The following is a 25,220-nucleotide window of genomic DNA, read 5'->3' as shown; positions in this document are numbered from 1 at the left end:
GAACCAGAGCTATACTGTCCTGATCAAGAAAGATCTAACAGGACTACGGACGTAGTCAGTGACGCTCCTTCCAGGATGTTCCTCGCCTGAGCGTCAACTGAAGAGATATCATCAGAATCATTCGCACTTGGCCTGCATAACAGTTTATGTTATGATAACAAAATTTGTTATTGGTCTGATATTGGTTGAAAGCCAAAACAACTTTGGAATAACATTTTTTGTTATGGAAGAATACCGCCAACTGTTATTGGGATGATCGGATTAGTTGTTAAAATAACAAAAAATAATAACAAAGATTTGTTCGAAGAATAACTTAAAATGTTATTAGTCTGTTATTACAATAACAATCCAATAACAAAAAAATCGTAACGGCGAATAACAAATCTTGTTATAAATAACATTTAATGTTATTGGCCTAGTATTTTCAAATACTAAAAAATGTTATTTACCCGTTATTTCCGTCTGCTCGGGTATTCAAAAATAAAAAAATAAAATAAAAACAATCAAGAGAACAAAAAGAATATTATTCTTAAATTCTTAAATTCTTAAATTCTTAAATTATTAAATTCTTAAATTCTTAAATTCTTAAATTTTTAAATTCTTAAGTTCTTTAATTCTTAAATTCTTAAATTATTAAATTATTAAATTCTTAAATTCTTAAATTCTTAAATTCTTAAATTCTTAAATTCTTAAATTCTTAAGTTCTTTAATTCTTAAATTCTTAAATTTTAAAATTCTTAAGTTCTTTAATTCTTAAATTCTTAAATTTATAAATTCTTAAGTTCTTAAATTCTTAAATTCTTAAGTTCTTTAATTCTTAAATTTTTAAATTCTTAAATTCTTAAATTCTTAACTTCTTAAAAAATAATTGGTGGTCTGGAGAGGTCAGGGAATTTTATTTTGGAATTTGGATCGACACCATGTGTAACTAAACGTCGAAGATATACAAACATTAGATTTTTTTTGGAGAATTATATGCTATTCCCTATTCTATTCGTTTAACGAAAATTCATGGCAATGATGGAAGTCGTCACCTTAATGACATAATAAAATCTAACCTGAAATTTTTGTCAAGACCAATAAAATAGCTTTAGTCTGATTGAATTGAACAATTTTTAAACATTTTCCAAACATTTTTTTTTCAAGCCATGGTGAACAAATGCTACGTGACCGGTTGTACAAACAATCGTGATAAGTACTGTCCCGAAGACGTGGGAATCTTCAAGTTTCCGAAGGATGGACTTCTTCTTAGCCAGCGGATTGATTTCTGCGGCTTTGAAGATCCAGATAAGAAACTCCCTCAGAGCGCTGGGATTTGTACCGAACATTTCGAACCAGAAATGTTGATCCCACCGATCAAACATTGGGCGAACCGCAAGGTCTGGCGTTATAAAAAAACGCCGTGCCGACGATCCGAACGAAACCGAAAGCTTTGCAAGCTGCACAGGGCCAGACAGCAATGGGAACTGATCAGGACCAGCCAGCAGCAGTGGACCCAGCAATGGAAACCGATCAGAACCAGACAGCAGCAGAGGAACCGGAAGATGATAAAAATATTGCAGTCGAACCAGCAAAGAACTAAACCTCCGAGGAATTACTCGAAGAGTTTTTTAAGAGTGAGTTCTACACAATTTTCACGAAGAAGAAGACAAAACGGACGCTTACGCCGATTCTGCTCAATCACCGACACACACACCGACGGAAGTTGCTCAACTGCATGAAGACCTCAAACTTACTCGCGCTAAAGTTTTTGATCCGGGTTCGTCAAAAAAATCTGTTTGCGATTTGTTTTTGAGAGTGGGTTTTGTGCCATCGGTAATTTCGACAGCACTATACTCAGTCTTGCTTGAACCGCTGATGGTTGTTGAGAGCGTTACTACCACAGCCATATCAAAAGCCTCCTGTATCATCGCAGAAGTTTTGAGAGAGTTACCGGATGCTTTCAAGAAAGATATGGTTCCAATAAATGCGGTTGTGGCAAAAGCTGCATACAAGTCGACTAAGATGTTGAAGAAAGCGGTTCACTTTACAGCTGAGCAAACTGCGTTGTGGTTGGAGAATAGAAGAGTTCAGGGGGTCGTAGGGTTACCTCGGCATAATTCAAAGATACCTTGCCTTTATCAGTTGGTTGAGTTTGATGGGTACACACTCCTGTACGATAACTTGCGCAAGGTGTCGTGTTTTACGTATGAACATTTGACCTCTGACTCTTTGGAACAGAACGTGAAGAGAGAATGTCACTTCTACAAGGATAAACATTTCTACAAACTGTTTCAGGCAGATTGCGATGACTATAACCTGATAGATCCGAAAACAGGTAAGAACAGGTAGTTTTTTTTTCTTCACACCATTCTACAATAAGACTTCGGTGTCGGCTTCCCCGCCGTTGCCTGACCAGCCGTTGCCAGTCCAGCCGTTGCCTGACCAGCCGTTGCCAGTCCAGCCGTTGCCTGACCAGCCGTTGCCAATCCAGCCGTTGCCAGTCCAGCCGTTGCCTGTTCCGTCGTTGCCTGTCAGTTTCAACTTTAGATTTAGGCATTTCTGACATTTTTGAATCAATCACTAAACTTCGTTTTTATTCTTCACACCATTCTACAATTAGACGTCGGTGTCGGCTTCCCCGCCGTTGCCTGACCAGCTGTGCCAGTCCAGCCGTTGCCAGTCCAGCCGTTGCTAGTCCAGCCGTTGCCTGTCAGTTTCAACAGCCGTTGCCAGTCCAGCCGTTGCCAATCCAGCCGTTGCCAATCCAGCCGTTGCCAGTCCAGCCGTTGCCTGTTCCGTCGTTGCCAGTTCAGCCGTTGCCGGTCCAGCCGTTGCCTGTTCCGTCGTTGCCTGTCAGTTTCAACTTTAGATTTAGGCATTTCTGACATTTTTGAAACAATCACTAAACTTCGTTTTTATTCTTCACACCATTCTACAATTAGACGTCGGTGTCGGCTTCCCCGCCGTTGCCTGACCAGCTGTGCCAGTCCAGCCGTTGCCAATCCAGCCGTTGCCAGTCCAGCCGTTGCTAGTCCAGCCGTTGCCTGTCAGTTTCAACAGCCGTTGCCAGTCCAGCCGTTGCCAATCCAGCCGTTGCCAGTCCAGCCGTTGCCTGTTCCGTCGTTGCCAGTTCAGCCGTTGCCAGTCCAGCCGTTGCCAGTCCAGCCGTTGCTAGTCCAGCCGTTGCCTGTTCCGTCGTTGCATTGAACTAGTAAACCATAAAACGGGGTGACATTGACGTGGCTGTTTTTGCTTGTTTATCCAAAAACGACGGCAGAACATTATGTTTTATTAGTTTATTTATTAATAAGCAAAAAAATATTTCAATGAAAAGCATTCAACAGTATAACAATAACAGTATAAAAACAAAATAGTTTGAAAACAACATCGAACACCAAATTCAACAGAGCGTCTGAGGATAAAATCGCACTAAAAATAAATCAAAACAAACAAACCGAAATAAAACCTTATTTCTCTTCAGGAAATTACATTGTTCGTTCCCCCTTTTTTCTCGAGCTTGGGAGTTTAGTTGTTTAGTTAAATAATAATAACAGTTACCACTCGTTGGTATTTAAGAATAAGTCAATCGCTGTTTCGGCAGTCTTCAAGAAGCACGACACATTTGCTCGCTTTATTGCGGTTCTTGGAGATATTTGCAAACATTATTGTTAAATCTTACGTCAATGACCGCTTTGACAGGGGGGCATTTTTCCTTGTGCTCGTAAAAATTGTTGACCTTATACATCTACTTTTCACCTTTGCGCTCGTACACCAGAACGTCGCGGTTACATTCCTTGCATACAGCAAACTTTTTGTCCGTTATTTCAACAGGAACTGGCAAAAAAAATCGAGCCTGCCGATGTGAAATGTCGGTGGCCTGTAATATTATTATGTTGAACTATTGTATACTTGCTTTCGTAATAGAAATACTTACAAAATTGGTAAACCATTCAGGCCATTCATAAGGATCCGTCACGGACTCGACTCGAGGCATGCTCATGGACGTGCATTTATAGTACGTCTTTTTTGTTACATTAAAATTAAAATTGAAACGTTATAAAAAGAAATAATTTTATATCAAACAAATGTTCTTACATTCGAATACTCCTGACATGGTTTGCATTGTTTCCTGTGAGTCTTGATACCTGCAAGATTTGGGATCCATTTGTCGTTTTTTTCTTTTATGAAAATCTGAACAACTTTGTTGCAATATTTGCAAACACCAGCTCTGATTACGTCGTCTTCAGCGTTAACTTGCGTGAAGCATTCGGCAGTTCTGCATGTCGAAAATTTCTGAAAGATTAATTTGTTCATTATTTATATTTCACTTTTGTTTTGTTTTGCTTTTGTACGCATATTTGTCGCATGTTATTTTTGAAAGATTTGGTTATTTTTTTTCCGCGGAATTCAATGAAACGGAAGCATCTTCTTCGTTATTTTCTTTTGCATACGAATAAATCTAGTTTTAGTATGCAATAAATAGAAAGCACCTTTTGTAAACAGAACCGTTTTTGCCTTCCTCACCTTAATGAGGAGTGGTTATAAAATCACTAGATTTTGACTGAATTCCAATAATTATCATTTCTCACTTATCGAACATGGTACAATTATGTCTATAACGTGAAATTACTCGAACATATACTCACAAAATCGATATACCACTGCTTCCATTCAGTCCAGTTTTGGTCCTGAATTATTTCGACATTCAGCTGCAGTCGAATCTTCCGGCGTTTGTTGCCGTTGGCTTTTGTCACATTTTCCTGATCGCAGCAACCGGTGCGCGAGGTTGAACTTTTTTTCCGCTCCGCGTCATTTTTCCCAATTTTGGAATAGTCTTAAAAAATGTGTTAAAGTCGTCGGGAAGTGAAGCAGTTTTCTCACATTCGACATGGATGGATCGTGGTGCTGGAGGAGGACGGTTCAATCAGGACTGGTGCTTGTTCCAGGGTGTCCGTCGAAACTTCCCGAAAGACCAGGGTGGCGATGGTTCGACCGGGAAATAGACAACAACCGGAAGCATGCGGGCCCTGGCCCGAATTGAGAAGGTGGCGAGCGCAGTTAGCGAGGCGGTCCTCGGTCACAGCGTGAACGGTCCCCGTCAAGGTAAAAATCCCGCGAGAGAATCGGAGCCGTGGGGCACGGATTAGTGCGCCGGCACCGTTTTACGTGGAACGCAGCCGCGTGGCAAGTTCCCTAAGAGGTGGAAAAGGAGGACGACGGAGCAGACTACGGTGATGGCGGTGGCAAGCGGAACAGCCAAGAATCTGGGGTCTGACGATCGGGACCCCACCTGGCTGTGTCTTTTGAAGATTTGCTGTTCATTGGTGAGAGCTTTCCATCATTATTTGTTATTTAACTATATTCCCCTTTATTATAATAAAATATTATAAATTCAATAACCCTCCTACCCCATTCTCACTTTCCTATTCTCCAATCCCAATTTCCCCAATCCCAATTTCCCCAATCCCAATTTCCCCAATCCCAATTTCCTCAACTCCAATTTTCCAATTCCACTTCTCCCCTAAAATATAAATAATTGCCAATTTACACTAACACACCACACCCAACTTATTCGGAGCGTTTGGTACGGTATGTCCACGCATCCTTCCTCCCCTGTTGATTCTGTGAAATGTGGTCCGTTTACAGAATCTGTCTCTGCGGTTAATGCAACGCAGTAGGCCTGGCCGCTTTAATTTTTGCTTTACATTATCGAGGTAACTCGAATGTACTGCAATTATTAATATTGACAAGAAAGAACTTGGGGCGTAATCTAACCACAAGTTCTTCCAGGATGCTTTCTTCGGACTGGCTGCGCTTGTGTTCGATTAGATTAGATTAGATTAGTTGGCTTTTGTCACATTTTCCTGCTATGTACAAAAAATAGATTGTGATTAAATCGAAATTAAATCTGAAGCAAATACACCAGCTGATTGAGCATGAGTAAGGTTTACTGATGTATAGAAATTTAAAACTAAAAACGTTGCATAATCCACCTTTAGGTGGTTGGTGCCTTCCTAACATTCATAAAGTGAATACACTTCACAGCCTCAAAAAAATGTATAAATAACACTTACTTTATCAAAATAGCTGAGATCCGGCCTAAAAAAAATAATAGAAACACTAAAGTACTTATAACTTTTGATAGGATTGTCAGATTTTTAATATTTTGGACTCTTAGGAAAGATCTCTTGATTACCCATCCTAAGATAGGTCGCATGCTAGATCCGGACAACGTTTTCATCAAAATATGTGAGATCCGGCCTCTAAAAAGTGTATAAATAACACTTATGGGGTTATAACTTTTGATAGGGTAGTCAGATCTTCAACGTTTTGGGCTCGTTGGAAAGGTATTTTAAATACCTTCCTAAAATGAATTCTAAAAGCATGACGAGTTTCCTTACAAAAACTACCCTTTTTACAATCGTTCGAAGTTTAGCTAAAATGGTTTATTTTAGCATAACTTTTGAAGTACTTTTCTAAACTTCATAATATTATATAAGGTCTTGTGGGACCCCAAGACGGATCGAATTAGACCAAAACCGTCAAAATCGGTTCTGCCAGTCCGGAGATAATCGTGTGCATATTTTTCGGTGCACGGACTTACAGCATACACACGCACAGACATTTGTTCAGAATTTGATTCTGAGTCGATAGGTATACGGGAAGGTGGGTCTACGAGGTTAAATAAAGAAGTTCATTTTCAAGTGATTTTATAGCCTTTCCTCATTGAGGTGAGGAAGGCAAAATCATTAAAAAAAATAAGAAGAATTAAAATTCTAAAATTACAAATTTCACAAACTATAACAAATTAAGAATTTAAAACATCCTAAATTCAGAAGCTTAAAAGTTCAAAAAAAATTAAATGAAAAAAAAAGAATTAAAAACTCAAGCACCTAAAAAATCTTAAACTCAAAAATTCAACAAAAAAATTAAAACGAAAAAGAAACAGAAAAATGAAATCCAAAAATTTAAAAAAATTATAATTTAAAAATAAAAATATTAAATTATAATTCAGAAACAAAATTCAAGGTTCTAAAAAATAAAAAAAAAACAAAAAAAAAAATATTTTAAGAATTCTTAAATCTTGGGATTTCAAAATCATAGTTCGTACTCGATTATCCAAAGTCCTCGCCAAAATTTCACTCCGGATATTCGAATCACATTTTTTTTTAATTTGAGACCTCTAACCTAAACTGACTCAACAATGCTCCAAAATTACCTAATTTTCTGTAATTTAAGACGGTGGCAAAAATGGCAGCACTTAAAATGTTATGTTTGTTGAATTCAAAAATTAAAGAATTAAACAATTATAGAATTAAAGAATAAAAAAAAAAATTAACAATTCAAGAATTTCCGAATTTTAAAATAAAAGAGTTATAGGATTTAAAAATTTAAGAATTTTAAGATTTTAGAACATTAATTTTGTTTTAATCAAATGTTTTTGGAGTTTCGAAATTTTTTGAGTTTCAGACATTTTGAATCTGAGATTTTATCTTACATTTTGAAGACCTAGATCTGGCAATCCTATCAGAAGATAACACCACTTATTTAGCAGTGCGCGGCCGAATGGTTACGCTGTCCGCTTTGTAAGCGGATGATTCTGGGTTCGATTCCCATCTGCTCCAACCTTCCATCGGATGAGCAAGTAAAATGTCGGTCCCGGCCTTGGTTGTTGTTAGGCCGTTAAGTCATTCCAGGTGTAGGAGTCGTCTCCATGCCATAAGTACAAACAACACACCAAACCAAGCCTACTCTGGTGGAATCGCTGGCGGCGGTTGGACTCGCAATCTGAAGGTCGTCAGTTCAAACACTGGGGTGGAAGGTTCCTTGGAGTAGAAAGAGGTTTGGGTACTCTCCCCATTCAAGCCTTCGGACTCCTAGGTTCGAGCAGAAACTTGCAATAGAGACCACAAAAGACCCGGGGGTTGTTAATGTGGATGGTTTGATTGATTTGTCGAGCAACAATCTGACCTTAGGGAACTTCGGAAATTACGAAACCCTTAAAATACTTGAGAAACAGTTTAAAACTATTTGAAGGAGTTTCGGATACTTACAAATGAGAATCCAGTCATTTGACAGGCACTGAAACTGTATTACGAAAAAAAAACTACTTCCTCTATTTCCTCTAATCACTTCCCTTGGCCGCCTTGCTCTGGTGCTTCGCCTCCATCTTGCTGATGGCCTTGAACACCTTCTTCTTGAGCTCTTTCTGGCGCTGCAACTTGCGGAAGTTCTCGTTCGTCTTTTGCTTCTTGTATTTCTCCGACTTTTGCTTGGCCTGCGCCTTGCGCCGCTCCTCCCCGGCCTCGTAGTTGGTCCGGATCATCTTCATCATCTTGGCGACCTTTTGCTCGTGCGGCGAGTGGACCACGGCGATCCGTTCATCTTGCAGGGATTTGGTCTTGGACTTTTGGGGGGCGTGTTTGGGTTTGTCCTTGTAGGGAAGCGCTTTCTGGAGGTTTTTGGGGATGACGAGCGGGCGGAACTGGAGGTCTTCGCGTACGATCGGTTTGTACGAGCTGTCGGGGACGGCCTCGAAGTGGATGTCCTTGTCCTTTTTGAGCTGGCCGAGCGTTTTCATGCCGACCCATTTGGCCTTCTTTTGTGGGGGGAGGAGCAGGTTCGTGACGGGGGCGTAAAAGTTGGGCACGGTGACTTTGAACCAGGTCCGGCAGAAGACGATGTCGGAGAGGACGATGCGGTCTTCGAAGGTGGCACGGAAGGAACCGTCTGGGGGGACGGCTTTTTTTATTTGTCCCCGGATCCCGGACACGGTTTTGATTTTGGCTCCTTCGAATTTGGCCACTTCGAGGGTGGAGTTGAACATTCCCTGGATGAAGGCGGTTTTGTTGTAGATTTTGTACGGCGTTCCGATCAGTTTGAGCTTCTTCATGATCTGGGCGGATTTGTCGCTTTCGCTGACGGCGCCGGTGGCGGCCACTCGGAAGCCCAGGCGTTTCGTTTCTTGCGGGTCGTACGCGATCGATTGGATGGCAAGCACGCCGGTGTTTTGGGGCGTGATTGGTCCCCAGAAGGTCATGCTGCACGTCACGTGATTGGGTGTGTACTTGAGGTAGCGATGCTTTAAGTCGTCCTCGACCTTGGCAAAGATCGGGATGGTTTGGAAGCGGCGCCAGCCGAGGGAGATGATGAGCGGATCTCCGGCCTTCAGGATCTTCTTGTACCATCGATGCTTCTTGACCTTGCAGCTAACGAATCCGACGTTCTCCTCAGCCATGTTGAGGCCACCGATTAGAACCGGGAAGGCGGGATCAAAGTGCTCAACGAATTCGTACGGAACGTTGGTGAAGTTCATCCGAACGTACAGTCCCGCACGGTAGCCTTCGATGTTCAGCCGAATGTCCTCGTCCAGGTTGGAAAACTCTTTCTTGTTCAACTCCGACTGTCGAAGCGCGTCAGCCTTCAACTTTTCGTAGTATTTGTGGTCTCCCTCGATGTGTTGATCGTCCTTTTCCGGATTGTCGTATTCGGAATCAAACTTGGCTTTCAACTTCATCTTCTTGGCCATCAACTCCGTCCGGGACATATTCTTCTCCTCAATCCTCGACAACTTTCGCTTCTTAGAATTATCATCTTCTTTCGACTCGCCCTCTTCCTTCTCCTCCACCTTTCCCTGGTGCTTCTCACCGGTCTCCAAATCTTCAAAATCTCCAAACACCTCGCTATCGCCATCGCTCATGTCGTCCAGCTTCAGCAGCTCTTCCGCGTCCTCGGACGCCTTCCACTTGCCCGTAACGAAACAGTTCCGAATCAACCGCTTGTTCTCCTCCTCCGTCCAATCCCGCACTCCATCGCCGTACTCCTCGAAGAAGCACCCCTCGTCAACGTCCTGAATGGTCTTCTTCTTCTGCAGGTCCGCCTGCTTCTGGGCCAAGCTCTTGAACAGACCTCCGAGCAACTCGTCCTCTTCTTCGTTCTCCTCCTCGGCTGCTTCCTTCTTCTTGGCAAACTTACTGAACGCACCGTAAACCAGCTTCATCAGGTTCTTGTTCGAGGACTGCCGTTCCAGATAATCGCTGCGGGCCTTGGACGCGAGACCTTCCTTCCACGCGAGGGAACTCTTTTGCACTGCTGTGTTGTTGCCATCCTCATTGGAGTCGTCGTCCTCGTCATCCGAAGAGAGAAACCCGCTGGAGAACTTTTTGATGCTCAGCTCGTCGGCGTCACTTCCGTCGCCGTCGTCGGATTGTTCCTCCTGTGTTGAAAAAACAAGCTTGAGTAAGGGATTCGCTCAAAGTTTAGTTAGTCTTTTTACCTGATCCTCATCATCCGGGTTCCAACCGCGGCGAGCAGTCGTTCGCACCATGCTGCTCTCGTCCTCTGAATCTTCCATGCCGGAATCCGGTTCCCCGTCTTCATCATCATCATCATCATCTTCACTGTCCTCCTGCCCGTCCTCAACCTGGAACTCGCCCGACTTGATCACATCGCCATCGCTAAACAGCCGGAACTCCTGGTTCTCAATCTGCACATCCAGCGTTTCCTTCTTGTCGATCACGGACTTGACCAGCTCCTGCTGCTCGCTCTGCGCGTTACTCTTGTGGCTGTGCGAACCCTGCAACTCAATGTAAACCGCGTCCTTATCGTACACAATCCCACCAACTCCGGACATAGGCGCGTACAACAACCGCTCCTTCTCCAGCAAATTCCGCTTCTTCTCTCCCGACGGCAGCGGACACGGATCCGGCAGACCGTTCAACTCCTCAATCCGCATATCGCCCAACCCGGCAATATGCACCATGTTCTCCTTCTTCAACGGAACCCCGCGCACGTACCCGTACAGAACCACGTCCCGGTCACACTTCGGATTCAGCCTAATCTGCTCCGAGTTCGTTATGTCCTCCATGCGATCCGCCAGCACGTAACTGTGCGCGCCACGCCAATTCAGCGGACGGAACTTCATCACCGAAATGAACCGACCCAGGTTCGTAATCTCGTTCCGCAGATATTCTCCGTGGATCAACCCCGACAGGTAAAACAGCTTCGCCCCGTCATAAACCTCCGTCCAAAACCGATGCTTCAGCACCTTCTTCTGCATCTTAACCGCCTTGGCGCTCTTGATCGTGTCCAAATGGGTCAGCACGCCCATAATCTTCGGCATTCCGTGCACCTGGCAAATGTTCAAAAACTCGAAAATCTCCATCTCAAACCCAAAGCTGGCGTCCACCATCAGCAGCACCAAATCGGCACACTTGGCCACGTCAATCATACTGTTGATATCGTTGTTACACTCGATCAACGTAATCCGCCGCTTCTTCGACGTAATTATCGTAATCGGTCCATTCACGCTCGTTACATTCGTGCGCGTAAAGTTCTTAATCAAATTGTTAATCAACGTGGACTTGCCCACCTTCGGCGGCCCCACCACCGCAATCAACACCGGCGGAGGTTCCTCCGGCGTTTTGTCCACCAGCGGAATGTGCTGCTTCTTGGTCAGGATGTCCTCCTTCCGGCGGAACCGCTTCTCCGCGCTGCGCGCCTTCGTTATCGCGAACGCCTTCACATTCTTGCCCTTGTCCGTGGGCTTGTTTTTGGCCTTTTTCTTGTCCGCTTTAACTCCTGCGGAAAGAAGTTCGGAACAACATCATGTTGGGTTAGGTGGGACAATCAACCGAGTAGGCGAGGCAAAAGTTTCCACTTACCGGCATGCCGCTTTTTGTGCGTTTTCTGTTTTTCCGCAAAGTTTCCGTCGTCGGCCATTCTGGGTGTGGATATTTCGCACTGCAATCAAGCTACTACATTAACAGAATCTTTACAAAATCCTCGAAAAATTGGAGAAAATTTAAAATCGACGATCGCACATGTGCGAGACTCAACAAAACAACGTCGTCGGTTGTCCACGATGTTTACAAATTCTGCTGAAAATGTCAAAGCAAGTACCCGGCACTGAAAATGTAAACGTCTGATTCAAGATGATCCAGGACAGGTGAAAAGTTATCGAAAAATTGGAAAGAGAGACCCTGACTGAAAAGTCCGTCGGACGTCCGTCGTTTGTCGTCCGTGCAATCGTACGACGTCGCACGACAATGTCGTGCGACATTCGCACGAATATCATACGTTTTTGCACCAAAATGTCGTATTTGTCGTGCGATCGATCATCGAAATTGTTCGACATTGTCGTACGACATTCGACCGACGTCGCACGATTTTGTTATTCAGGTTGTCGTGCCTTTGTCGTGTGCTATTTTTCAGGTTTTTAGGTTATGTTGCAGTTAAAAAATAGATAGTTGTTTATTTTTAATTTAGTTTATTTTTTATGTAATTTGCACTTTTCCTCGCAGTCAATTCAATTAATTCATTATACTTGTTGTGTCGCGGATCTTCACGTACATCTTGGTGTCGTCTTCCGGTTGGTTCTCCTCGTCTCTCGGCAGGAATTCGTCAGTCATCTTCCGATGCAGGCGCCCCAGCATCTTGGTCAAGATGGACTGTTACTCCTCGTTGCTGCCGCAGATGCTGATCAAAGTTGGACTTGGAAACTGTCCTGGTGCTGCCCCACTGTTTTATGTCCGATGGACTGATGGCCACTGAAGTAACGGATAACGTTGGTTTACGCACTTTGCAAGACTTTCGGCAGGATCAGATTGGAATATTTTCGAATGTCTGAAATAAGATAGGGTGATTCCGTTTAATTTATAGTTTTTTGCTTCTAGGAAAATACAAGATTTTAAAATTACAAGGTAAAAAAATACCAAATTTTATTTAAGATTATTCTAGAAATAAAAAAATTTTAATCATAGAATTTTAGAATGCTGAAGATTTCAAATATTTTACATCCATTTAAAAAAAAAGCTGCGATTTTATAATTTAACAATTTCATAATTTATCAATTCAATGAATCAACAATAAGACAAATCAAGAATTTAATTATTTAAAAATGTTTTAATTAACATAGTTTCGTTTTTTTTTTTTAAATTTTATTATTGCATTATTATACAACACAACAATTTTATTATTTGAAAAATCAAGCATTTCATAATTTAAGAATTTCATAGTTAACATTAGTTTAAATTTCCGGAATTTCATGATTGTATAATTTTATAATTTTATAATTTTATAATTTTATAATTTTATAATTTTATAATTTTATAATTTTATAATTTTATAATTTTATAATTTTATAATTTTATAATTTTATAATTTTATAATTTTATAATTTTATAATTTTATAATTTTATAATTTTATAATTTTATAATTTTATAATTTTATAATTTTATAATTTTATAATTTTATAATTTTATAATTTTATAATTTTATAATTTTATAATTTTAAAATTTTATAATTTTATAATTTTATAATTTTATAATTTTATAATTTTATAATTTTATAATTTTATAATTTTATAATTTTATAATTTTATAGTTTTATAATTTTATAATTTTATAATTTTATAATTTTATAATTTTATAATTTTATAATTTTATAATTTTATAATTTTATAATTTTATAATTTTATAATTTTATAATTTTATAATTTTATAATTTTATAATTTTATAATTTTATAATTTTATAATTTTATAATTTTATAATTTTATAATTTTATAATTTTATAATTTTATAATTTTATAATTTTATAATTTTATAATTTTATAATTTTATAATTTTATAATTTTATAATTTTATAATTTTATAATTTTATAATTTTATAATTTTATAATTTTATAATTTTATAATTTTATAATTTTATAATTTTATAATTTTATGATTTTATAATTTTATAATTTTATAATTTTATAATTTTATAATTTTATAACTTTTTAATTTTATAATTTCATAATTTTATGATTTCATAATTTTATTATTTTATTATTTAGAAATTAAGAAATTTTATAATTCAGAAATCTTGAAAAAAAAAATTAGAAATTTTAAAAACAGTACAAGTTATAAAATTTTAAAACTTGTAAGAAATGTGATTTTTTTAGTATTTTATATTTTTTTGAAATCATAGATTTTTGAAATCATATTTTTTTAAATTTTTTTTAAATTTTTGAAATTAAAAAAAAATAATTTAAAAAACTTCAACTTGATTTATTTTTATTTTTTAAATATATATTTTTTGAATTGTTGAGCTTATGAATTTATAAATATTTTTTTTTATTCTGAATGTTTGATTTTTTTATTATTTTAAAAAAAAAAACATAACTCACCATTGATAACAACTTCTGGCGAATCAGAAACGCCGCCAGGAGTGTATTATTCCGTCCTCCTCCGCCTTTTCATTCATCCAGAACAGTGAACAACTCCCTAGGATTTGGAAGTTCCGTTTCCTTCTTTATGTTCCCTTGGCCGGAACTTGGTATTTAATCCTTTTTCTCCTTTGGGAATGCACCGCAACCTCCCGTGGAAAATAAAACATCCGCTTCCTCGACCGCAGACCGGTTCCTTCCTATCCCGTCTTCCGGCATGGCCGCCGGGTTATCTCTATTTCCCATCCTCCTTCGCCTCCACCACCACGATGACCGAAATCAGGAAACCTGGAACACATGACACTATGATTTGGCCGCACGCCCACTCCGACTGAATCATTCCGGCAGAAAAAATAACACATATCACCTATCAACCGGCCAAAATCCTTGCGAAGCTCAACAGCAATCAAGTTCAAACGAGTCCAACTGAAGAGAACTGTCAAACTGCTTGCGTCGACGAAAATCGTGACGTCAAATTGAAGGAAAATCGATAGAAAAAACAATGTCGGGCTTGTCGAGTGTTTGTCGTCTTTTCGACCAATCGATATCGAAACGGTAAAATCAAAACCGTGCGACAACTCGTACGACGTGCGACATTTTTCAAACAGGGGATATGAGCCGGTAAAATGGAGTGAAACTACCGAAACTACAGATTGTCAAGGGAAACAAATTGGTCGATGCAAAATAAGTCAGCACCGGCAACGTATGTTTTGGGCTTGCAACACTGCCAGTTTTGCTGGGCAGTTGGTGTTCAGCGCGTTTGGATCTGTCAAACATTGGCCAATCCTCGGGCCAATCTGTTTCCCTTGACAATCTGTAAGTGAAACCACTGACGAACGGACATGAGACCTCGACGTGGTGGCAATCCTACCCAGCACTAGCAAAAAGTCAGAAATCGGCAACAGATTGGCATTCCATTGCTAAGTAGTCACGTAATAGCATTTACAAATGCGATTCAGCACTTATTCAACTGCACTGACCAAAGCTGATTAAATGCTGCTTAAGTGCAACGACTAGCAACACTGTCATGCTTTTTCTATGAAACTGGCAACGCTGTTCTCATTCTGAGAGGAGAGTGAAAGAGAGAGTGCGAGAAAACAACAAACTTCTCACTTTCTCGCTTCGCATAACAAAAAATCAACAACGATTGTAAGCTGACGAAGCCAGCAGCTCAAAACCGTGTTCAAAAGACCGCAACAATGAGCCGCAGGAGTAAATGGCGTTTAGTTTTGTCCTGGTAAATGGCTAGAACGTTTGACAGTCACCAAAACCTCGAAGAGCCCACGTAGTAGTATTGGTGAAGAGCCCACGTTGTTTATCGTGGGCTCTTCACTAATATTACTGCGTAGGCTTTGTGAGTGTAGCAATATTGGTGTTGTCTGTTTACACCACATTTTCAAGAAACATCACTTTTTGTGTGTGCAAATCTGTTACGAAAAAAAATGAGAACTGTTGCTTCCGATCAGTGTTGAAAATCTGACGACTATGATTAATTTTGCGATTAATCGCTGCCTGTAACACCTCACGAATAAGACTGCTGAGAATAATCTTTATTCTCAAATTACCGCGACTAGCTGTCATTCGTCGAGTATAGCACCGCTGATTATAACAACCCATGACTGCTGGTGTTAAATGGGAAAAATTATAATCAGATCACAGCAAGTTGACGACTAAACCCAATCATTCAAATTTTTATTCGTCTCTGCCACAGCCAGCAATCAAGTGCTAGTCGGAAAAGAAGTGATCAAAGCATACTCAGAGGGCCTTTCTTCAGGCAATCGCTATTCGCTCGAAGTGATTTTTTTTCAACCTTGCTTCCGATTGACCGGGAAGATTTGCCGGGTAATACTGGACCGGGGACTGGTCAAGTCCCGCTGTTGATCCTTCCGAACAACTTGCTGCAATCTCCGGCAGGGAGTAACCGACCAAGTGCAGAAACATTCGTGATTCCGGTGATTGTGGCGGAGCTGGTCTCTCCGAGCATCCTTCGATAACCTTCTTCGAGGACTGGCCCACTCCCGCTGTCGACTCGCCTAGGGAATCGAAGGAATCGCGTGCTTGTGTAGAATCCGACCTACTGTGGACTCACAAGAAGTTCATCGCGAAGTGGTTCGAACAAATCTGAACTTTGAACTTGCAAATCCGTCTTCATCGCCACTTCACGGGGCATTTATCCATAGTCTCTGGCGGATAGGGTCCTTCGGGAACTTGTGTTTGGAAATCCGTCCCATGTCGTTATTTTTTCATGGAAATCATTTCAACATTATGAAATTATGCCTTTTTACCACGCGGTTTTTTTATTTTCAAATTTTGACAGCAAATGCGTTCTTCATCTTCTTTGTTGTCTTCATGTTCGCGTCGAACATTTAGGTTTCATAAACATGGCCTTCGTTACAGAGGGCTGAATTATATTAAATATGTATTATGAATAAAAGACAACAAATCTAATCTTTCGAACAAGATCGCAAACTGTTTTTTTCAAAGCCCTTTCCAACGGGAAGAAATAGTAAACCCAAGAAGTTGTTTGGCATTTTTCTGTCCCAAATTGACTTCATATGTAACTACAGAAACCAGCTTGGAGCTTCAAATATGCCTTATCTTTCTGCGTTTTATTATTAAATATAGAGCTTTATGACGTTTCGTGTACTCACGCTAGCGCACCATTTGGTTTTGCTGGCTGACAAAATTTATCCTCACCTTAGTTTTGTGTACGCACACGCAATACATACGCACGAAGATTACTCTATTGTCGCGCCCCTCACCAAACTCAACTTCATCATACTAGCAACACTGCCCTATCAGACGTATGACGACTTCAGCTTTGATTTTCAGTGCCGGGTGAGAGGAAAGAAACGTCAAACAAGTGAATTCGCGAGAACGCTGCCGAAATAACAACAGCTTGGTGTCGCGCTCGGATTATTTTCCGAATTTCCGGCGAAAAAACCCTTGAAAACCTTACTAAATTTTGCTGATTTCTTGACCGGAACGAACCAGCAACCTCCCCACAATGGATGATGGTGATTTTGATAACGACGAGTAAGTATTTCGCATCGTTAAGCTTTCCTCCCAAAACTAACCTGTTTACCGCGTTTTTGCGTCCGGGAACCGTGCTCTTTTCCAGTGTCGGCGGGGACGAGTTCGATGACGTCGAGGAGGACGACAACATCGACGAGATCAACCAGGAGGAGGACGGGGACAACATCGAGCTGATTACGCCGGGCCAGGCCGGTGGCGGCGTTCCCAAGTCCAAGCGGATCACCACCAAGTACATGACCAAATACGAGCGGGCCCGGGTGCTGGGAACGCGCGCGCTGCAGATTGCGATGTGCGCCCCGATTATGGTGGAGCTGGAGGGCGAAACGGACCCGCTGCAGATCGCGATGAAGGAGCTGAAGCAGCGCAAAATTCCAATCATCATCCGGAGGTACCTGCCGGACGCTTCGTACGAGGACTGGTCCATTGACGAGTTGATCATTATCGATCATTAGAGAGGCGTTTAGGATTGAATTTCTCATTGCTGTAAGGTTCCATATTTTAATATTTTTAAGGGTATTTAATAAAAACCAAAAAAAAAAAAACTAAGGCAAATGGTTTCTAAATCACTTTATTCCTAACTCCACGTGTACCCGCCCGCCTCTTTACTGTAAACCATTCGCTCCATATCATGCACGGAATCTTTGCTCGCCCTACACATCGTCTCCAGAATCAGCTCCGACAGTCCACTGTCGGAAAGGTTCTCCTTCCACAGCACCTGATCCCCGGAAGCCGTCGCCTCATTCTCCTTGTCCGCGTCGTCGATCAGCTTCTGGGAAACTTTACAAAAGGCCGCCGTGTTCTGTACGCTGACCATCGTGGCGCTAAAGTTGTCCTTCATTTCCGTCAGCAACCCGCACAGATAGGGCATCACGTGCGGCAGAATGACTCCCTGCAGTTCCGTGCTGTGATAGTCCTGTCCCTCCATCCGGATCTTGCTCGAGCGGGTCGTCAGCGTTCGCAGTGTGGCTCCCACGAAGGACACCGGTGCCAACAGGGTCGGCGGAACTCCCGCCAGCCGGCCCACCTTGGTCGTTGTGCTCTTCGCGTTCAGCAAAAAGTTGAAGAACGCCTGACACTCGACGCCCTCGATCAGCACCGTCGATTGGTCACTGTAGTCGTCGTCGCACTCCCGGTGCTGCACCTTTTTGGCCTGGTTGTAGTTGATCTTTTTGATCTCTTCCGCCTCCACGCCGAGACTTTCGAGCCACTTTTCCTCCTCCATGTCGTCGTCGTCCTCACTGCCGGCATCCTCGTCGCACAGTTGGGTGTTCTGCAAGCAGAGGAAATAAAGTTACAAATATATCGACTATTTAAATTTGAGCCTTGAACTTCATTCGCTTTTGTTGCTTGTAGTGTTGGAACTTCCATGCATCCATCAATTGTTGCGTTGCAGACCACTTCCCTAACACGGACGGGAACTTCAAGTATCTAAATGGGACCGCGCCTCTGATTTCGTTTTTAAAGTTCTTTGTCAAAATTGATAAGACAGTACACTTTTATACACACAGAAGCAACACGATGCCCACCGTTGGATTTGAATCCAACGGCTTTTGCCACCTTGCCTCGGATTGATGGAGCGGCAGCTACCATCAATGGAAACCCAGCAGATTGCTGCCAACCACGATAAATTGTTCCACACTCATGTTTTTTTGTAATTTATGCTTTGAATGACGAAAGTATTGCTTTCGTCGCCAGATTCTGGAATAGTCCTATTGACATTGTAGGTGTCAGCCGATCCTTAATGTTAGGATTGATCATCTGCATATTCTTCCAAAGAGCGAACTAATAGACGATCTTCGTTGTTCATTCCAAGTAAGTAAAGCACTCGTAACGTGCCGGTGGAATATTTACAGCTGAAATATTCCGTGATGTAAATCATGGAATCCATGAACTGTATCACGTTTTGGGAAGACTGATCCCAAAAATCGACCCATCGCAGTAGACTGTGACTTTGAAACCCGGCCAGCAGAACTCGAACGCCACATTTAATGTCACTTGAACTGTGCAGTTTCTGGTGGAGACATGCTGTCGTTCAATCTGTACTCTACTGTTTGCGTTTGCTTGTTTCTTTGGCAGTCTATGCATATCTTTTTAATCAATACCACGCTCTAAGCCTACTAAGACTTTCGGATTCCGTAAAGGACGAGTTGGTTTGTTGGTTGAAGTCGAGTGAAAGAGAGCGAACTGACGATCGCTTGCTTTATTTATACTTTTTTGTCCTTACTTGTATTGGTGATCACGCTCGCAAGGCTGCCAACGTGACATTCGTGACAGCGGCTTACGCGTCGAAAAACCCAGTTTTTATTGTCAAAAAATCGTATCTCGGAATATTGAAAACATAACTTCCCAATTTTTTGATATATTATGTAAAATTTTCCGAGGAATTGGATAAAAATATTTTCAGAGACATTCAAAAGAGCCTTTAAAGTTTTCATTATGATTTTTTGAAAAAATGTGGTACAGTAGACTCTCTCGTTGTCGATATTGAAGGGACCGTCGAGAGCGGGAGTTATCAAATTATAGAACGGAAAATCAAAGCAATCTATTTGAAGGGACTGAAAAATTTATTGACAGCTGGAGCAAAATTGATATCGAGAAGATCGACAGCCAGAGAGTCCACTGTATTTGCAAATCAATGACAATTGCCTTTTTAGGACCACCCTAACACGGCGTAGACCAAACAAAAAAATAAGGTATAAGGTATAATTATTTCGGCCAAGGAACCCCCAGGAAATTTTTGAGCCCGATCGGAGAACTTTTTTTTCGAATCATGCTGTTTTCGTGGGGAATTGCTGTTGCCAAAATTGTATGGAAAGTTTGAGCAAAAAAATACAAAAAATAATAATGCACAAATTGGATTTCGTAAAGAATTGCTCTAATGACATCCATGGTTTATGATTTGTGATCTGATAACGATAATGTATTTTAAAATACATGAACGATATTACTAATCAAAACTAACATTTACACATTTTCTACTGAGAATTTGATGCTTAAAAAACTAACAATGAAGATAAATACCGTCTGGAAGACGTCTCAACCTTCACAATCTCCCAATGATGGACCTCTTCTTAAATAATGGACTGATTTTTACGTAATTGGAGATCCAGATAAGAAACTCATGGAGAGTGCTGGGATTTGCAGCGAACATTTTTACAAAACAGTAGGCCATTGGAATCATCGTTTGAACCGCACTTCCAAGCTAGCCACAAGTGAATACAGTTGTAAGAAACCGTAACCTCAGCGAAAATATTTCGGAAAATGAATAAAAAACAAAAAAAAACGCTGGTGGTTGTTAAGAGCGTCACTAGCACAGCCATATCTGAAGCCTCATTGCAGAAATGCCAGTGGATTATATAGGTAAACAGAAGAGTTCAGGGCGTCATCGAGTTACCTCAATGTGCGATAACTTGCGCAAGGTGCCGTGTTTTCACCTATAAACATTTGACACCTGACTCTGGAGAAGAAAAACGTGAAGGAAAACAGTTACAAAACTGCACGGAATAAAATCAACGAAATTCCGGCTGCCTTCCGACGGTAACTACCGAGAAATTGAGAGGCGCCTTTAAAATATTAAGACTATATCACACCATGGTACTGATAAATGCAGTTCCAGGTATTGACCTATGAAGTCCCAAGTTGGGAAACGCTGTTCCGTAAGACGGGCAGTCTATTTTTTCCTGGTTTTAAAGGGCTGATATGGCAACATTAGAGGCACGATGGAGTTAGATGCCGTTCTCGCAGTTCAAATCACACGTTTCTCATTTAATTTAAAAAAATAACTCAACATTGACCCACTTACCGTCGACTGCTCCTCGGACGAGTTCGAAAAGCTGCCATTGTTGACGCTGATTCCGGACTCGCCGGACCGGTTCAAGTCCTGCTTGCCACCGCCAGCATCCTGTACCTGTGCCGTCTTTTTCATCGGCATCGTAAACTCAATGTCCTCCTGCTTGAGCGCGGCCCGCATTCCCCGGGAGGTGGGCGTCAGCAGGGCGTGCGTCTCGACGCGGCCACCGATTCCGGCCGCCCGGAACAGCACGGTGAAGCTGTTGGCGCACACGTAAAAGTAGGGACACTGGCGCGCGCGGACCAGCTGGAACAGGTTCCGGAAGCTGACGGCCCACTCTTTTGCGAGGATGGCCCGTTCCGGTTCGCCGAGGACGACGGCGGCGTGGTTGTTTTTGGAGTTCCGGGGGAAGAGGGTGAGCCAGGGGAGGTGCGGATGCTGCCAGTACAGCGTGCTCTGGTAAAATCTCGCTCCAGGCGAAATGTCCAGCCCGGCGGAGGAATCTTTCAGGTTGATGCAACGAACAAACGAGGTCAATCCGCTGGCTTCCTGGTTTGTTCGAAGGTTATTCCCGGGGATTGCCGTTTTACACACGAGTCGCAGTCTACTTTTGATGCTCCAGTGGATGGGCAGGTGTTTGCAGGGAATCTGGACCGGTTCCTGAACCACCGGCGCGGCCGTCGGATCCACAAACAGTTGCTGCTGCTGGTCGATCCGAAACCTAGTCTCGAGGGGTTTCGCCAGCGGGGCCTCGATGTTCGGCACCTCCTTGGCCGTCGTTTTACTAAGCAACTCAAAAATGCTCTCATCTCCACCCAAATCCGGTTCGTTGACCTGCTTGAGCTTCTTTGCACCGTTGTCTTCATTTCTAAAAAGAAATAAACCCTAATTAATTAACAAACTCAATCAAAAACACACACCCTCAACCCAACTCACTTTGAAAACGGATTCTTCCGCTTCTGGTTCCCAGCAAACGGATCCCCACCGGGTGCACTTCCCCCACTGGCCACGGTCGTCGTCCCCCCGCTCCCGGAAGAGGGTCGCTGGATGCGTGCCTGAAGTGCCTTCTGCTTCTGCTTAAGACGTTGCAGGCGCAAAATTTCATCCGGTCGCTTCCACTGGCCCGGATTGGACAGCATGCCGCTGGTGTTGGTGGGGTCCATAGTTTGGTCGTATGCGCGAATTTCCGGAACCGATCGTGACGACACGAATTTCGGTGCGACGAAGTTCTCGCGCGCGCGGTTTTTCTGTTTGTTTACGATGCGGTGCGTGTGACAGCTGGTGTGCACGATTAACTGAAAAGGGGCAGAATATGGGTTAAATTTTACTCGTTTCATTTAGGTGTGCAGAAATGCCACCAGGTGGTGCTAGTGTGAACATAAGGTTTGTGTCGCGGATTTTCGTTAAGTTTGGTTTGAGATTTTAGCACACAGATGGCGGCCACATCGATGCAGTTTCATAATGATTTGCAACAGATGTCGCTAGTGTTTTTATTGGTTCGATTAAGTGGCAACAGATGGCGGTAATATCCAAATGGGGCCGCATGGTTGTTTTCTTTTTTATTGAAAGGATCTAACGGTTTTATTTTTCTGAACGATGGGCTGTTCCGATTTGGTTTCAATGTTTGCTGCAGAATTTGGGCATTTTTAGACATCTTTAGACTAACTTGTACTGAAGTGGAACTAGGACACAAAGCCTGAATGCCCTCATAACTTAAAACTTTGAAAATTATTAGCAATAGCCTTTGTATGAGACTCCGGATAATCAAATCGTGAACTTGATCATGAACAAAAAATAGTGTTTTTTACCTCAAACTTCAAAGCGTGGCGCGGTGGTTAGCGGCTTCGGCTGCCGATCCCTTAGTTGCTATGGGGCGCGGGTTCGATTCCCGCCTCATCCTCCTAGCCTTTGATCGGAGGGGGAAGTAAAACGTCGGTCCATTTGTGTAAAAGAAGTTTTGGGTGAATTATCACACATAACTTTCGGATGCCTAGAAATGAACCTAAACTTGCAACAGAAACCACTGAAAGACCCGTTGTTATTATGAGAGTATATTAAAAAAGCGAACTGTAAATTTTATTAACTTGATTTTTTTTGAATTTTTTAAATATTTTTTTAAAACATTTTAGAATACAAAAAAAAAGATTTTTCGACAGAATTGGCCGCATCGTGAATAGGCAGAACGGATTAAATTTATATTTCTTGTGTCATCTTTTATCCTCAATTTACTTAAACTTAAAAAAGTTTTAGTTATTTTTAAAGTAATATTGTTTAAATAATCAGAAACAACGTTAAAATGTAGTCTTTGTGCAATCTATTGATTTTAACATATGTCAGACTAAAGAAAACAGTTAAATTGAATTTTAAAATTCCCAATGATTTTTTTAGGATTTAAATTTGATTATGAGAAAAAAGTTATCATAAAGCAAACATTTCAAATTTTAGATGATTGTGCAAGACACCACAGTTTACAGTAGTTAATGTTTTAAAGCAGGCTCATTCAATAAAGGTTCATCGGATTGATTTTTAAATAAATAAAATGAAAATGTTTTTAAACTTGGGTGTCCTATTCTCCCAGGTTATCAATTTCCCGGGAAACGGGAAACATATTTTTTGAGTCCCGGGAATTTTATTATATTTGTTATGTTTTTCAAGCTTATATAATAGAATTAGCTCAATACTGTAAATTGGTGATGAGCTACACTTCAATCTGAACAAGGACAGTAGTCTTTAGATAGTTTAAAACATTTTTTTTTCGTTCTTTGATGTGCTTTGGAATTTAAATTAGTCACAATTATTAATATATTTTTTTCATTTATTTTTATACTATAATAGCTTAAACAATTTCATTGAAACTGTCGAAAAAACAAGAAACGATAACAAATAAAATTATACCAGACAGTGCAACACTTCGGATAAGTTTAGAATTTTTATGTTTTATATTTTTCGATCAGTGAACTAATTGTATTGCACGGTGTGTTTCCTAGAACAAATTTAAGATCAAAAATTCGGCAAGTCTGATATTTGGCACCATGAAAGAAGGGCTCTTTTCCGACACTTTGCGGGGTCCGACGAAATATTTCGTCGGGGGGTCTAGAGCAACTTTTTTTTTGAAGATTTTTTTTTTGCGTTTTTTAAGATTTTTCTTCATGAAAGTCGATGAAAATCGATGGGTTCATGTTCATATCCGTCAAATTTCTTAAGAATGTGTATCAAGCGACTCTAAATAACATATTTGAACTCAAATCAAAAGTTTTTAACCCTAATTTACCAGATTTTTAGCTTTCTTTGAAATAATCCCAACATCCAAGCTGGAAACCTCAAAACGACCGAATAAAAATGTTTTCTTTGTACAATTTGTTATGAAATTACAGCAACAGATTGCTCGCCGGACCCAGCAAAATGTTGGGAAAGAGCCCTTCTTTCATGGTGCCAAATATCAGACTTGCCGAATTTTTTATCTTTATGATCTCGGAAAAATACACCGTGATTGTTCTGTTGTTGTTGTAACCGAAATTAATCAAAACAATCAGAACATTATGCAAAAAAAGCTTAAAAAGCTGTCTTAATTAGTTTCTTTTGTCCTGATTTGCTCCAGATGCAGGATTTTCCCTAATGAGCCAAATTATTACTAATGTATGCCGAATACAAACTCTTATCGATTACTAAGAATTCAACTGTTCATCTATTTCCACAACCAAGCCTGAAATTTTAGACCAAAATGTGATTTGTTTTCAATTTCGGGAATTCCCGGGACAGAATATAAAAAAAAATCGGGAAATCCCGGTTTTGGAAAAATCCCGGGATTTTTGTCCCGGCAATTCCCGGGATGGACGCACTATTTTAAACCCATTTTTTCTAATTTCATTGAAAAGGTCTGTCGAATACCTTTATAAAAAATGTATAACATGACAGGTTTTCTTACAAAAACCACCCTGTTTACAATCTTCCGGACTTTTGCTAAAATAATTTTTTTAGCATAACTTTTGAAGTACTTCACTAAACTTTACAATTTTCAATAGCGACTTATGGGACCACAAGACGGATCGAATGAGACTAAAACTAATCCAGTGCATTTTTTTTTATGAACATCCCACCACACACACAGACATTTGCCCAAAATTTGATTCTGAGTCGATATGTATACATGAAGGTGGGTCTAGGAGGTCAAATTAAGAAATTCGTTCAAAAATCAAATCAAA

The 25,220-nt window shown here is 40.9% G+C and overlaps 3 protein-coding genes and 2 long non-coding RNA genes across 5 annotated transcripts; 1 reads left to right on the top strand and 4 right to left on the bottom strand.

The window, feature by feature from the left end:
• Nucleotides 1–2,506: 2,506 nt before the first annotated feature.
• Nucleotides 2,507–6,812, bottom strand: LOC120421402 (uncharacterized). The gene is made up of 3 exons (XR_005605974.2): nucleotides 4,078–6,812; nucleotides 3,917–4,003; nucleotides 2,507–3,859 (listed from the first exon to the last, which is right to left on the bottom strand). It is a non-coding gene; the product is annotated as an uncharacterized LOC120421402 (long non-coding RNA).
• Nucleotides 6,813–8,053: 1,241 nt separating this feature from the next.
• On the bottom strand, nucleotides 8,054–11,841 carry LOC120421394 (ribosome biogenesis protein BMS1 homolog). The gene is made up of 3 exons (XM_039584595.1): nucleotides 11,646–11,841; nucleotides 10,259–11,562; nucleotides 8,054–10,198 (listed from the first exon to the last, which is right to left on the bottom strand). The coding sequence occupies exons 1-3, from the start codon at nucleotides 11,701–11,703 to the stop codon at nucleotides 8,108–8,110; spliced, it is 3,453 nt and encodes a 1,150-aa protein (XP_039440529.1). The 5' UTR covers nucleotides 11,704–11,841; the 3' UTR covers nucleotides 8,054–8,107.
• Nucleotides 11,842–12,190: 349 nt separating this feature from the next.
• Nucleotides 12,191–14,658, bottom strand: LOC120421409 (uncharacterized). The gene is made up of 3 exons (XR_005605976.2): nucleotides 14,560–14,658; nucleotides 14,154–14,480; nucleotides 12,191–12,606 (listed from the first exon to the last, which is right to left on the bottom strand). It is a non-coding gene; the product is annotated as an uncharacterized LOC120421409 (long non-coding RNA).
• Nucleotides 14,659–17,052: 2,394 nt separating this feature from the next.
• Nucleotides 17,053–17,753, top strand: LOC120421405 (DNA-directed RNA polymerases I, II, and III subunit RPABC2). Its single transcript, XM_039584607.2, has 2 exons — nucleotides 17,053–17,228; nucleotides 17,314–17,753. Exons 1-2 carry the CDS (start codon nucleotides 17,200–17,202, stop codon nucleotides 17,678–17,680), a joined length of 396 nt encoding a protein of 131 aa, XP_039440541.1. The 5' UTR covers nucleotides 17,053–17,199; the 3' UTR covers nucleotides 17,681–17,753.
• A 25-nt stretch (nucleotides 17,754–17,778) lies between these two features.
• On the bottom strand, nucleotides 17,779–22,276 carry LOC120421404 (protein downstream neighbor of son homolog). The gene is made up of 3 exons (XM_039584606.2): nucleotides 21,955–22,276; nucleotides 21,031–21,886; nucleotides 17,779–18,498 (listed from the first exon to the last, which is right to left on the bottom strand). Exons 1-3 carry the CDS (start codon nucleotides 22,179–22,181, stop codon nucleotides 17,803–17,805), a joined length of 1,779 nt encoding a protein of 592 aa, XP_039440540.1. The 5' UTR covers nucleotides 22,182–22,276; the 3' UTR covers nucleotides 17,779–17,802.
• Nucleotides 22,277–25,220: the final 2,944 nt, after the last annotated feature.

This window comes from Culex pipiens, chromosome 3 (assembly GCF_016801865.2).
Source record: "Culex pipiens pallens isolate TS chromosome 3, TS_CPP_V2, whole genome shotgun sequence".
NCBI classification, from domain to species: domain Eukaryota; kingdom Metazoa; phylum Arthropoda; class Insecta; order Diptera; family Culicidae; genus Culex; species Culex pipiens.
The sequence above is the reverse complement of the archived record's forward strand: the minus strand, read 5'-3'. Positions and strand labels throughout refer to the sequence as shown.

Bases quoted from the DNA above. Each gene is read 5' to 3' on its own strand.
- LOC120421394 (XM_039584595.1), bottom strand. From the start codon at position 11,703: ATGGCCGACGACGGAAACTTTGCGGAAAAACAGAAAACGCACAAAAAG. The intron at 11,563-11,645 runs GTAAGTGGAAAC...TTCTTTCCGCAG, and splicing joins GCACAAAAAGCGGCATGCCG to GAGTTAAAGCGGACAAGAAA. The intron at 10,199-10,258 runs GTAAAAAGACTA...TTTTCAACACAG, and splicing joins ACCCGGATGATGAGGATCAG to GAGGAACAATCCGACGACGG.
- LOC120421405 (XM_039584607.2), top strand. From the start codon at position 17,200: ATGGATGATGGTGATTTTGATAACGACGA. The intron at 17,229-17,313 runs GTAAGTATTTCG...GCTCTTTTCCAG, and splicing joins GGTGATTTTGATAACGACGA to TGTCGGCGGGGACGAGTTCG.
- LOC120421404 (XM_039584606.2), bottom strand. From the start codon at position 22,181: ATGGACCCCACCAACACCAGCGGCATGCTGTCCAATCCGGGCCAGTGG. The intron at 21,887-21,954 runs GTGAGTTGGGTT...ATTTCTTTTTAG, and splicing joins CGGAAGAATCCGTTTTCAAA to AAATGAAGACAACGGTGCAA. The intron at 18,499-21,030 runs GTAAGTGGGTCA...CTCTGCTTGCAG, and splicing joins CGTCCGAGGAGCAGTCGACG to AACACCCAACTGTGCGACGA.